The sequence below is a fragment of the Ambystoma mexicanum genome, chromosome 14 (assembly GCF_040938575.1).
Source record: "Ambystoma mexicanum isolate Mex_15411 chromosome 14, UKY_AmexF1_1, whole genome shotgun sequence".
NCBI lineage: Eukaryota > Metazoa > Chordata > Amphibia > Caudata > Ambystomatidae > Ambystoma > Ambystoma mexicanum.
The window spans coordinates 665172330-665187336 of NC_090940.1; the positions used below are offsets into that span (position 1 = coordinate 665172330).

General features: G+C 46.0%; 1 protein-coding gene across 1 annotated transcript in view; it reads left to right on the top strand.

Moving 5' to 3' along the window:
* Positions 1-15007, top strand: part of LOC138527133 (coiled-coil domain-containing protein 170-like) — a 482640-nt gene that overhangs the window by 18868 nt on the left and 448765 nt on the right. Inside the window, exon 3 of the mRNA XM_069638221.1 lies at positions 8831-8876. Within this exon, the coding sequence (XP_069494322.1) occupies positions 8831-8876 (46 nt within the window). The remainder of the gene's footprint in view (positions 1-8830; positions 8877-15007) is intronic.

Genomic DNA, 15007 nt, shown 5'->3' on the forward strand with positions numbered 1-15007 from the left:
CCTGAAAGGTTATCAAGTAGGTTTGCTAAGAAAGTTGAATTGACATTGAATAGGAAAGTCAAGAGAACTGTGTTTTCTCCAGCATTGGATCTTTCATAGATTCACATGCTATGAACAATTGACCATCGTCAGGCTGGGAATCCTCGATTAACTTTTATAATAGTAAATAGAAAACCTTTCAGGCGTTTGTTTTGCATCCCATTTCCCTCCTTTGGGTGCTTTTGGTGTCCACCAATGGGATGTTGAGTATTTAGCTCCTCCCCTGCAGCCATGAACAATGCATTTATTACCTTCAGCCACACCACTCTGTAGAACAGTATGAAATTTGTAAAATTTTCAGTACAAAAATGTTAAACGACAGAAAAAGATGCCTGGTATGCTGGCTAAAGGAAGGCCATCACTCCCCTTCAGAGTCAGAGTTCTCAAGGAGCCTAGCAGCCCCCAGGCACACAGAGAAAAGAGAATCTGAATGAAAAAGGGCTAAATTGGAAGAAAGGCCATCAAAAACACCTAAATTGTTAATTAACCGAATCTCAGCAAAAAGCCAAGCACCGCTGTCATCAATAGTAGAGTCGACGGCCCAACCTCCGGCCCTCTCACTGGCGGCAAAGGTACCGTCAGCGACGGAGTGATCAACACAGCACCTGCAAAGGGGCTTGGCCCGTCGACGAGCTTGGCGATGGAAAAGCATTCATCGGAACACCGCTCGTTGATGAGCAAACACTTGTCAAATAAGCACTTGTCGATGAACCACTCAATGGCGGACAAACGCTTGTCGACGGGCCAACGCTCGACAACGGCAAAACACATTTACTGATGACCCACTCGTCGACAGGCAAACGCTTGTCCATGGACTGCTTGTCAACGGACAAGAAGCGCTCGTTGACGGAGAATACCAAGTTAACCGGAGATAGAGAGAAATGCTCGTCAGCATTGAACAAGAATCTTCACATGCTCTGGCTAAAAGTGGGGAGGATGCCTCACCACAGGAGCAAACAAGACAGGAAGGAGAAACAGGCGGGCAGGCTCAAAATGGGGAACCAGCCCAGCAGGTGTCACAACAGCAACCAGGAGAGCGAGAACATATACAGCTCAAACCAATCACTGCACCAGTCTCTCCAATTACATACCCTCACGTCTTGCCTGAGGACATCCTACAGTACCCAGTGGATTCAGAGTTTGAGGCACAGAGTGCAGCGTCACCAGTCTTCTCTGACTCAGACGACTCCATAATAATGGGAAAGCCTGCACAAACACCTCCACCACTGAGATCACCAGGTCTCCCACAACGGTGACATTCCTCCAGGGAGCTGAGAGATATTCACTAGCACTGCCACCTGAACCGCTACTCAATCCACAGTCACTGCTTTCGCTGCAAGTTCTGTAAGCTCTTCATAACCTGCTCAATCAACTAGACACCAGACTCCCAACTACACCACAGGTTCCCACACAGCCTTCTGCAATGGCAGATGGGCATCCGGGGATACTAAGGGTAACACCCACAGTGCAGCGGCAACAGACGCAAAGAACAGGGTTACCTCTGCGAAAAGTGGGCAAGAAACAGAACCACAGCGAGAGGTCGCTCTCCCTGTACCATCGCAGCCCCAGGAAACAAAACGGATAAAGATTCTAACACAGCGCAAATACACTGCAGAGAGTAAGAGGAAGGGGAACTCCCCAATACAGGCACAGACGAAGGCCTGCAAGAAACAACGTCCACCACTTCCACTGGATCTCCTCAACAGGGCGACCAAGGAGATATGGACGATGACCAGTTAGATGACCAGGCAGACGAGGCCCCAAATCCACTGCCAACAAATGAGATTGGGGCATTCCACACACTAATCACAAAAGCATGCCAAGAATCTGGCCTCATCCCCTCATGGAGGAGAAAAAAGAAGGCTTTTCATTCGACCATATGAACAAAAGAAGAAAATCAGTGGTGGCAATCCCAATTCTTGACCCTTGTGGGAAGAGAGGCTCTGTACCATGAGACACCCTTTCAATAAACCAGCTTTTAAAGGTACGCTGGAGAAAAAGTTCAAAGTGCCAGCCCCCTTCCCAAAGTGTCTCACGTCACAACCTTCGCCGGAATATGTCGTTTCAGCAGCAGCAAGCAGGAAATCACACACCCAAGCAAGCAAGTCTACAATGCTATGAGAGGCCGGAAGCCGAAAAAGGGACGCACTGGGCAAAAAGGTGCTTACAGGGGGGTGTCACTACAGTGAAATCGGCCAACACACTAGAAATTATGTCCAGGTAGGACCGTGAGATGTGGCACAGGTAAGCGCTTATTCCAGAGCACTTACCTGAGCAAAAACACGCCGAAGCAATTGCCATCTTAAAGGAAGAAGAGGAAGCCGAGGGGGATCTAGCTGAAACAGGCTTTAAGCAGATCAACCACGCGGTGGTGCAGCGAAGGCAAGGGTGGCTACATTGCACAGATTTTCGACCGGATGTGCAATAAAAGGTTTTAGACATGCCATTCGAAAGCGACAGTGTGTCTGGACCCAAAATCGATGAAGACAATTAAAACTGACACGGGCACTGTCTGCTCTCGCACCACTCTTCAAACCAAACGTACTTTTAGTACATGTCGGCGAGCAGTGGGAAGGTCAAGTTCCTCAGGAAATGCCAGAGGAGTCAGACATTATTGGAGAACCTTGCAGTATTCATGGACATATAAAAAAGCATCCCACGCATACCAACGACCAAAGAAATACAGACAGCAGCAACTGCAGAGCAGATCCTCTGGCTCTCAGAGGGGTAGAGCGAAGCCTCAGCCTGACTGCGTAACCCAAACAGCACCGATAGGGGAAAAGTATCACTTCATCTACATCACTGGCAACAAATAACAACAGACAAATGGGTATTGCAGGCCGTTGCAGTCGGCCACCTGTTAGAATTCAAGAAACCCCCACCAAATATCCCACTGTTAAAAAACCCCACACCACATCTAAAGGTGCTCAAACAAGAAATAAAACAAATGTTAACAAAATACTCCATACAAAAAGTACCAAAACAGCAAAGAGAAAAAGGGGTTTACTCATATGGATGAGCGGCCAGGCTTGGAATGGTCTATAGGGCAATAGGACAATGCCCGAACCAAAAATGCAACATGCTAGTGTAGGCCAGTCAAAATGGGCCCCTTTTTTGGCCAATGTGGGCCGGTTTGATGAGTTACTTCACAGTGTAGCTAGTCGTTTTGACCATTGTTGCTAAATAAATATTCTTTAAATATCACAATTTGCTCACATTTTAACAAAAAACACCCCTTTGGGTACTATTCAAACAGTCTGTGAGTAAAGGACTGAATATCCATTTGCAAGGGTGGGCCACTTATTCACTGGTGCCTGAGACAGCTTTATGGTCCAGTCCGACCATGTGAGCCGCCCCTGCCCATTTCCTCCAATCTTCCCCCCTGGGGGGGGGGCGGCCCACAGTTTGAAGACATCTGCCTTAGATGTAAGTGGAGATCTATATCCTTTCAAAGTTAGATGGGCGCAGTAACACTTAGAAGTGAAAGATGCATGCACTTTATATAATAAATATGTATATAGTGTTGCCTGGAAGTGCTCCAGGCATCATCAACACCCTGGATGGGTTAAAAGAAGTGACCTGGGCAATCTTGGTAGACGCGTGCCGGTCGTTACATCCCTGAGACCGTGCCGTAGATTAGAGATCTGGAGGGAGGCCATTATCTTTATTAGATAACAGACCCCAGAAGGACCTTATTTTTGCCCATCCTGACACCTTTTATATAGATTGCTCTGAGAGAAAAATGCACCTTTTAGTTTGCACCAACAACTCCTAGAACCCGTAGGTGGATATCCCAACTGTATCTCCAGCAAAGTTAATAAACTCTATCAGAGATCCTTATGAGTCAATGAGTCATGTATTTTTTGTAATCAGCCACACACAAAATAAAAGGAGTGTGACCACAACACCATGAGCTGTGATAGTTCTAGGATTGTGCACAGGATATTTGTGAAAGCCTTGTTTCCCAGCTCTGATCATTCAAAGGATCGTGCATGCGGTATTTGTAAAAAAACTTGTCACCCAGCTCTGATGATTCAAAGGATCGTGCACAGGATATTTGTGAACGCCTTGTCCCCCAGCTCTGATGATTCAAAGGATTGTGCCCAGGATATTTGAAAAGCCTTGTCCCCCAGCTCTGATCATTCAAAGGATTGTGCCCAGGATATTTGAAAAGCCTTGTCCCCCAGCTCTGATGATTCAAATGATCGTGCACAGGGTATTAGAGAAAACGTTGTCCCCCCAGCTCTGATGATTCAAAGGTTCGTGCACACGGTATTTGAGAAAACGTTGTCCCCCCAGCTCGGATGATTCAAAGGATCGTGCACAGGCTATTTGGAAAGCCTAGCCCACCAGCTCTGATGATTCCAAGAATCGTGCACACGGTATTTGAGAAAGCGTTGTCCCCCCAGCTCTGATGATTCAAAGGATTGTGCACAGGATATTTGGAAAGCCTTGTTTCCCAGCTCCGATGATTCAAAGGATTGTGCACAGGATATTTGTGAAAGCCTTGTCCCCCAGCTCTGATGATTCAAAGGATTGTGCACAGGATATTTGGAAAGCCTTGTTTCCCAGCTCTGATGATTCAAAGGATTGTGCCCAGGATATTTGTGAACGCCTTGTCCCCCAGCTCTGATGATTCAAAGGATCGTGCACACGGTATTTGAGAAAACGTTGTCCCCCCAGCTCTGATGATTCAAAGGATCGTGCACAGGATATTTGTGAAAGCCTTGTGCCCCAGCTCTGATGATTCAAAGGATTGTGCACAGGATATTTGGAAAGCCTTGTTTCCCAGCTCTGATGATTCAAAGGATTGTGCACAGGATATTTCGAAAGCCTTGTCCCCCAGCTCTGATCATTCTAGGATCGTGCACAGGAAATTTCAAAAGCCTTGTTCCCCAGCTCTGATGATTCCAAGGATTGTGCACGCGGTATTTGTGAAAGCCTTGTCCCCAGCTCTCGAGCCCAGCGCCTGTAGAAAGTCTATGAAGAGCACTTGCCTTTCAAAGCCAAGTGTCTGTAGAAAGTCTATGAAGAGCACTTGCCTTTCAAAGCCAAAAGCATGGTGAACATCTGTGAGGTATGCTCAAGTGACAAAGCCAAGAGGGTGGAGAAGGGTTCTTATAAATGCTTGATTGCAAAAGCCATGAGGCTTGGGTTTGTCCTGCTTGCCTTGTCGGATAAGTCCTAGGAGCTTGTGAGAGCCTCTAAGAACCAGCTGCCTGATAATGGTAAAAGGTTAGTAAGAATGTATAAGAGACATTACTGTGACAAAGGTAACAGTTGTGTGACAAATACCAGACGTTGGTGAAGGCAAGAAAAGTACTCTTGGAAGATCAAACCGACTGAGAGGTAAGATCTTTAAAGAGACGCCTAAGCAAATAGTTCAAGTACACTTAGGTGTGACAAATCTAAGAGGCTTGTGCAGGCATGTAAGATAGCCTTGGCGTGATAGAGCTAAGGCTCTGGTAAGCCCGTCTAATGAACCGTTGCTGGAGCGAAGAGGTTGCTGAGCGCCCATGAGACGCAGTGACAGGACAAGGCCAAGAGGCGGAGCAACATATAAGACTCTTTTTAATAAACCAAATGTTGGACATGAAACAGATTTTTTTTAAAGGAGACAGACTTTCCTGGATACACGCTTTCTTGTTTACGAGCATTTGTCCAACCTTTCTTCCGTTTGCCCCTTTCTTTCGTTTGCCCCTTTCTTCCGTTTGCCCCTTTCTTCCGTTTGCCCCTTTCTTCCGTTTGCCCCTTTCTTCCGTTTGCCCCTTTCTTTCGTTTGCCTCTTTCTTCCGTTTGCCCCTTTCTTTCGTTTGCCCCTTTCTTCCGTTTGCCCCTTTCTTTCGTTTGCCTCTTTCTTCCGTTTGCCCCTTTCTTTCGTTTGCCCCTTTCTTCCGTTTGCCCCTTTCTTTCGTTTGCCCCTTTCTTCCGTTTGCCCCTTTCTTTCGTTTGCCTCTTTCTTCCGTTTGCCCCTTTCTTTCGTTTGCCCCTTTCTTCCGTTTGCCCCTTTCTTTCGTTTGCCTCTTTCTTCCGTTTGCCCCTTTCTTTCGTTTGCCCCTTTCTTCCGTTTGCCCCTTTCTTCCGTTTGCCCCTTTCTTTCGTTTGCCTCTTTCTTCCGTTTGCCCCTTTCTTTCGTTTGCCCCTTTCTTCCGTTTGCCCCTTTCTTTCGTTTGCCTCTTTCTTCCGTTTGCCCCTTTCTTTCGTTTGCCCCTTTCTTCCGTTTGCCCCTTGCTTTCGTTTGCCTCTTTCTTCCGTTTGCCCCTTTCTTCCGTTTGCCCCTTTCTATCGTTTGCCCCTTTCTTCCGTTTGCCCCTTTCTTTCGTTTGCCTCTTTCTTCCGTTTGCCCCTTTCTTTCGTTTGCCCCTTTCTTCCGTTTGCCCCTTTCTTTCGTTTGCCTCTTTCTTCCGTTTGCCCCTTTCTTTCGTTTGCCCCTTTCTTTCGTTTGCCTCTTTCTTCCGTTTGCCCCTTTCTTTCGTTTGCCTCTTTCTTCCGTTTGCCCCTTTCTTCCGTTTGCCCCTTTCTTTCGTTTGCCCCTTTCTTCCGTTTGCCCCTTTCTTTCGTTTGCCCCTTTCTTCCGTTTGCCCCTTTCTTTCGTTTGCCCCTTTCTTCCGTTTGCCCCTTTCTTTCGTTTGCCTCTTTCTTCCGTTTGCCCCTTTCTTTCGTTTGCCCCTTTCTTTCGTTTGCCCCTTTCTTTCGTTTGCCTCTTTCTTCCGTTTGCCCCTTTCTTTCGTTTGCCCCTTTCTTCCGTTTGCCCCTTTCTTTCGTTTGCCCCTTTCTTCCGTTTGCCCCTTTCTTTCGTTTGCCTCTTTCTTCCGTTTGCCCCTTTCTTTCGTTTGCCCCTTTCTTCCGTTTGCCCCTTTCTTTCGTTTGCCTCTTTCTTCCGTTTGCCTCTTTCTTCCGTTTGCCCCTTTCTTTCGTTTGCCCCTTTCTTTCGTTTGCCCCTTTCTTCCGTTTGCCCCTTTCTTCCGTTTGCCCCTTTCTTTAATTCCTGTGCCCCTTTCTTATAATCTTTCTCTCCTATTGTATCTTCCCTCTGGTTCATTCTTTCCTTCTTGATTCTGTATCCCATTCTTGTGCCTCGTTTAATCATGTGTCCCTCTTCTTTCTTTCAGCCCCCCCCTCTGTAGAATTGATTTGCCTCCAGTCATTTTCCTGTCTGTTTTATTCATCTGCTCCTGTTTCATTAATTTGCCACAATGTAATAAAATTCCTAAATGGTTTCCAAATCATATTTGCGTGTCTCCATATCGCCCTCTGCTGGGAAGATAGCGTGGTGGGAAGATAAGTGCTCGCCTCCGATGTAGGGCCAGCCTAGAAATCACAAGTTTGAATCTCTGTAGGGCAGGCACAACCCACAAATATTTGAATGATGAAAAAATATAGCAGCATTAAATTGAATATTGGATTAGTTTAATTCTTCAGCCAATACATTTACTCACTTTTTTCGTATCCTCTGCGATTTCTTTTGTTTACTCTTTTTCTTTAATTTGCAATTTGTTAAGCCTTTTATCCTTTGCCTTGCTTATTCCTAATCAAAACAGAAGACTGATGGTGGCAAAGCTTTGAGTGACTCATGACCTCTGGCAATGTTCTCAGCATCCACACAGGCCACAGTTCCTTGCCTGACAAACCATTACAGAAGGGCAAGAACCTATGCAAATCAGGCTTGCTCCCACCTCAGAACGGGCCGCCTAGCCCGAACTGCTAGGTGATATCTCGTATGCACACATGTAGCAGGCGTACTGATATGATATGATGATATGGCATTCATAGCGCGCCTATACTCAAGTGTTTCAAAGCGCAAACGGGGCATCATCAGTGAGGCGTAGCTTGGGTCTTCAGCCATGGCAAGCTCTGCACCCAGGCCTGGCATGGCCGTCCCACTGAATGAGACTTTAGCAACAGAGAGGTTCTGAATATCCTCTGGCCATCCCTGGATGCCCTCACTTTTCAGCCTGCCATGGAATTACAGAAGTTGAAAGACTACGGGGGTCATTCCGAGTATGGAGGTAACCATGCCGGCATGGCTACCCCCATACTGGGTACCGGGTCCGGGTTCCTAGAATGAGGAATTACCGGACCATTCCGATCTTGGAGGGCCCTGTAATTCCTCATTCAAGGAACCCATTCCCATTCCCATGTGAGCCCCTATAGGGCTCAATGGGAATGGGGAGGGAGCTAACAACGAGCCAGTTAATAACGGGCCCGTTGTTAGCATCCTGGTCTGCTCGCAGGACCTGCTAAGGACGCCACTAACCCCTTGCCGCCAAGGTTATAATGACCTCCAATGTGCAAATCAGGCCTTTTCCTAACGCAGCTGTTTTTGGTATTGTCTTCTTTGAACCCTGTGCTTGTTAGTTTCTCTTAGTCAGTGGTCTCCGCAGAGCCACCACACATGCCCGCATTTGCTCTACCAGTAGCGCAATGGCTTCTCCGTGGCATGAGCAATATCTTTGCCACCACCCCCATGATCCATCAAGGTAACAACACATAAGCGCCATGCTGGGGAGTGGAAGGCGGCAACGTACCCTTTATTGCTATATGTTCAAAGCTGTGCCATTGAGTCCAATGTCACTGGAAGGGGAGAGACTCTGGTAGAGCCTGAGACAATGCCCGGATGAAACATAAGCAGGTGCCAGGGGCTGGTGCCTGGCGAGGACGCGAGATGGCCAGGATTCATGGCTTCTCTAGTTCTGTGCCCTGCACTCTTGATACAAATATTTTAATGGAATGGAAATAAGGTCAGAGTTGTTTTTAGCTCTTGAAAATGCATTTTTTCTCTATGTTTCAGAGGCCCTCCGGGTTATGGATACCTGGGAAACGTCGATACTCTCGAGGTGAGTGTGGCAAACATAATGGAAATAATACAATGTATTTCTAAAAGGCCGTTTCTCTGCAAGGCAATAATGGCCTGCGCTGATGTAAGAATGGTAGAAAATGACATCCCGCAGTGCAAGGGGCAGTTGCTGTGCACTAAAAGCAAACCTCCAGATCCGAAAGAGCCTTAAAGCATGATCCCCCAAGACAGAGAAAAAGCCCCTGGTGGTCTCCTGGTGGTGAACAGAAGATTTTACTCTTACGCTCTCTGATACCATCTGGTGCCTGCATCCCGACTGCATCACAAAATCAAAAACACAATCATTTTCACAAAGAAAACTTCAAGACTTGTTACTGAAAAGGATAACCGCCACTCTTGTGCTGACATCATGTGTGTTTGTTTGGAATAATTCCTTTCACTAATAATATATTAATAATATTGATAATACAAACGCGGTGACTGCCTGAACATGAGATTAAGTAAGCCCCACGTTTGAAAAGAATACACATGCCTTAAGACACACAGGAGGCACTCCCATGTCCGCAAGTGGAGGCTGGAGCACCACCAAACCAGTGACAACTTGTATTCCCAAAGTCACATAAAGGTTGTGTCGCGAAAGGCTCCAGTTGGCTGAGGTCACAAAATTGCTTCATTTCCATAACATTGTAGATTTTCCTAACAATCTCCTGTTGACAAACAAAAGTGAGAAGGCCCCCTGTTTCCAGGGAGCGGAGGTTTGCCAGTTACTAGCTGCAAAAGACATTTTTAGCAAAATGGGAGCAAACAGTGGATTTTACAGCTCATCTCAAACTCTCTTTAATTCTAATGTTTACACAAATATAATATTTCAAGGTCTAAAGATGATACTGAGTAGTTGTATTCTCAAAACGTTCCTTGTGAGACTTCCAGTGTTCCACCAACCTGCATTAGCAAGTTAAACTACCGCCAAAACGTACACCACCTAAATACAATACGTTGCAGAAGATCTCTACTTCTTTTTCTTTCTAATTCGTTTTCTACTAGTCTTTATTTATTTAGTTATTGTTTATTTGTACAGCGCTTATACACAAGTGAAGTGCTTCAAAGCGCTTCAAGGTGCGAAGGGAGCAAAGCAATACATTAGTCATTCTTAGGCCTTGAAGTTTCCGAATGATCTAACAAAGAAGTAACTAGCATACTAGGCCTGACGGCATTTCTCCTAGTGCAAGTGCTTTCATCAAAGAGGACCATCTCAGCAGAGCATTGCAAGACAAGTGAGGAAATACTCTATGACCTTTTCTATACATGGTGCAAGGGAAAGTGCTTGGGTGTCGCTCACAGGCGCACCTTCGGTCCCAGACAATACTCACTGCGATCCTTTACCTTTACCAGATACCATTGGTAAAGACATTCGTGTTTCATGACAACCGCCTAACACAGCAGACCGAGTTGCTGCCCGGCATCTGCACGCAGGAGTTTCAACGCGCTCCATGTGCACCGAGGTATAAGATCTGATTGCTGCATATGCTAGTTATTTTGCACAGACATCTGTGCTAGTCACGCTACAATACTCATTGCGATCCTTTCCCTTTACCAGATATCATTTGTAAACACATTCGTGTTTTACACCACAGACGCTGTATCCACAGCATATCGTTGTGTCCCTTTCACTTTGGGTTTGTACAACGTATGTTCTCTTCGAAGCCACATCTTTAAGGTAAACTAAGGTTTACACATGTTGTCATTTTTCGGCCATTCACAAACAATCACCTCATTATTACTTTTTATTTCTTTTCTTGATTTTCTTTGGAATCTCTGCTGACTGGTGTGTTCCTATTATTATTATTATTATTATTATAACATGTAGGTGTGATTTTTCATGTCGAAACTGATGTATTATGTTATTGACTTGGAACTGATTAGACTTGCCCTGAAGAAGGAAATTATTTCCGAAATGCATTGGCATCGAGTCTGTATTACATAAGAGTTGCGGCAACTGCTCCCTCACTAAGAAGACATTAGTGATAGCTTTGTTTTGAATGTCTATGGATAAATTAATACTTTGATACAAACTACCAACGGATTCTTTTCATTTTCAACAAGTGTACTACTTTGGATACTGTATCAAAACCGTTCTCTTGAACTTTGAATGATGTTTGCCCATGTTGGGCCCCATTGAGAGCGGCTGTGTGACCTGGTATAATTACTTGGTCTCTAGCTTTTTGTTGCAATTTTAAGTCCGGGTGTCTCCAGACTTGTCGATGCCTGCTCCTTCCGAACTTCAGTTTGAATATTTTTCTTTGACTCTCACATTGACTTTAACATTCGAAAGATTTCTAACCCTGTGGTGCCCACTCACTTCCCTGGAGATGGGGTCCCCAGGGTGCAGATCTGTGCTGGATGCTTGGGGTTCTGGTTCCAAGAGACTGGGCCGCAGTTGATGGTTCCTGGTGCCTGTGCGCTAGCTGCCCTATAATACCTATATTCAGTTTATGGCTAGGTGCATGTTCTGGCAGGGCAGTTCCCTTGTTTGGCTGTGATGAGATCTTCTCAGACCTCCCAAGTTCCCATTAAAGCAGCTCATCATTGTTCGTCTTTCTAGCATCTAGTGGGCGCCCTCGCCCTCAAACTGAATACTGCTATACTTCAACTTACTACAAATCAAAACCATATTGAGTTTTCATGTCTCTGATAACCTCTTAATTTATGCCATTTTACAATAGTCTATGCTCTAAAAAAAGACATACGAAATAGGTTCAATTTGCCACTCGGAGTCTAATGAACTATTGCCATTATTTTTAAATATCTAAATCATATCCACACAGTTGCAGCCTGATTACACAGTAATAACCCTGTTATGTTATGTTATGTTACTTGGCATTTATATAGCGCTCTATATATCATTGGTATGACCTCAAAGCGCTGGAAGGTTGAACGCCCTCGGGAACCGTAGTTCTGGTCAGTAGAGAGAGATAGTGTCGTAGGGTGTGTGGGTGCACGGGGTATGTGTGCAGCTGATGTAATTGCCGGATGGTAGCTACATCCTAGCATTAGGTGTGGTGCTGGAGATTTCAGTTGGATGTGTGCAGTCTGGTGGGTGGACACCCAGATTGGGCTCTGGCTGTGTTAGGCCTGAAGGACGCATATGTGAGCAACTAGGCCGGAATGTGCTCGGCTAGCTGCGTTTTATTACGATGATGAGGTGTTCATGGGGTCGTATTCTTATGTGAACAGCTAGGCCGAATTAATCAGGGGTATAGCTGTGTTCTAGATGAATGATGGTGTATGGTGAATAGTAGAGAGTAAGCAAGGTGATGTGTGTGTTTAAAGCACCCGAGTCCAGGCACATGAACAGGATGGCAGGGAATAGGGCAACACACGGACACAGAGACATGGGCCTGGGCTTACAGTGACAGGAGGTGGGATACAGATATATAGCAACAGCACGGGAAGCAGGGAAGCAGGGTACACAATCTTATCTATTCCCTTCATCCATTTCATCCGATTCTTCAATTTTATCCCTTCTGTCCATCATATCATCCCATCTATCCATCTATCCATCCATCCCATCCATACTTCTCTTCAATCCATCCGTTCATCTCTTGCATCCGTCCATCTATTCCACCCATGGCTTCCCCTCTATGCGTCCAATGCTTCCCATTGATCCATCCATCCATTGTTTCCCATCAATTCATCCATCTATTGTTTCCCACCTATCCGTCCATCCAATTGCATCCCATCCATCCGTCCATCCATTCTAATCCATCTCTCATCCATCCATTCCCTCCATCCATCCGTTCCTCACCATCCATCTGTTCCACACCAACAATCTATTCCCTTTCAATCATCCATCCATTTCCTTTGCATCTCTCCATTCCATCCATCCATTCTCTTTCATCTATCCGTCCATTCATTCCCTTCTGTCCATCCTTTCATTCCCTTCCATCCAACCATCCATTCATATCCTTTCATCCATCCATGCCCTTCCATCCATTCATCCATTCCTTTCTATCCATCCATTCCCTTTCGATCATCCATCTATTCCTTTCCATCCCTCTTTTCTCATTCATCCGTCCATCCGTTCTCATCCATCCATCCATCCATCCATCCATCCATCCATCCATCCATCCATCCATCCACTTCAGTCCATACAACCATTCACTTCCATCCATATCCTTCCATCTGCCCATCCATCCAGCCCCTTCCATCAATCTGTTCATTTTATCCATTCATCCATTCCGTTCTAACTGTCCCCTTCCATCATTCTGTCACAAGCCGTGGGGGCTGGTGTGTGTGGAACCGGTGCCGTTGGGGCGGCCATTAGCCCAACCCACCACGCTTTCACGCAGCACTCATTGACGGTCTAGTCTTCCAAGGCCAACCGCCATCAGAAGCCTTTTCCGTCGCTCCAACCCAGAAGCCTACGCATTGCAACCTATTAGCTTTAGGCTTTCAGGATGGTGCGCTCAAGTTTTCTCTCTGGCTAATAGTACTAGGCTCCCCCCTCCCCCCACCCGGCTCCTGTATTTTCTCTGTGTTCGTGTTCTCCCTGTACTCAGCCTCCGTACCACCATTCTGTTTTGTTTTGCTAGTGTTGCTATCTTACTCTCGCCAACCTCCCTTGTTCCTTTCATTTCTTCCGGCTTTCTTGCCATCCTCCTGCCCTACATTTGCCTTCTCTGCCTTACCATCTGCATTTTCGGCATTGCTGGAGGTCTTTCTGGTGTTTCACTGGCTCATCCGGCCCATCCTTCGCCAGCTCCACCCACAACTTACCACTCTGTGGAAATACCGCAAGACACAGCCCGCATAGTTTTTTTTATGCCTAATGGCTTTGTACCCTGGACTAGTTTGTTCCAGAAGAGGGGCCCCTCGGACCACACACCCAAGGGTCAGGGTGGCTTCCTTCCGGGGCAGACCCTATCTGCATTCCAAAAAAAAGGCGCTGTGGAAGAAGAGTTTTTGAGGAAAATTGGACCAAGAAACCACAGGTGAGGAGGAAGGGGAGTGGAGTGACCAGGAATCGGGATCCGAGGTGGCATATCTTGATACATTCATTCATCCATTCATTCCCTTCCATCCATCCCCTTCATCCATCCTTTCCCTTCCATCCATCCATTCCCCTCCATCCATCCATTTCATCCGTCCATTCCCTTCCATTCAACCGTCCATTCTCTTCCATTCACCTGTTCATTCCCTTCCATTAATACGTCCAATCCCTTCCATCTATCCATTAATCCATCCATTCCCTCCTATACATCCCTCTGTCCATTCCCTTTTATACATCTATTCGTCCATTCCCATCCATCCATCCATCCATCCATCCATCCATCCATCCATCCATCCATCCATCCATCCATCCATCCATTGATTCCCTTACATACCTCCATTACCATCCATCCATCCATCCATCCATCCATCCATCCATCCATCCATCCATCCCTTTCCATCCCTTTCCATCCATTCCATTCATTCCCTTCCACCCATCCCTTCCACCCATCCCTTCCACCCAACCCATCCCTCAACCCCTTCCCCAATCTATTCAAACTATCCATTCTATTCCATCTATTCCATCCATCCATCCATCCATCGTTCTATTCATCCATTCTATTTATTCTTTCCATCAATCCATCGATTCCGCCTATCTGTTCTATTAGCTTCATCTATTCTCACCATTTCATTCATTCTACCCATTCCATAGGCTTTCATTCTCTATTCATCCATGGCATTCATCCATCCTTGGCATTCATCTCATCTGTTCCATGCATTCTATCCTTGCCATCTATTCCATCGGTGCATTCCATCCGTTGTTCACACTTCTATCGCTTCTGTTTACCCATACCATCTATTCCATTGATTCATTTCGTCTATACCGAGCATCCGTTCCATCAATCGAATCCTGTGGGTAGGATCAGAGGTCGTTGTTCAGTGTTCATTAATGGTTGTCTATATCCAGATTAGTGGGTGTATTCTTTGGAGACATGGTAGAGAGTCCCATTGTGAATTTAGTCATTGGGATGTTGAGAGTACGGCCATAGCTTTAAGGTTGGTGTTGGTGTTATAGAAAGAGCCATGTTTTTAGTAATTTCCGGAATGTCATATAGTCTTGGGTGTGTCGGATGTTTGATGGAAGCGAGTTGCACAGATATCAATATCCATTAAGATATTAAT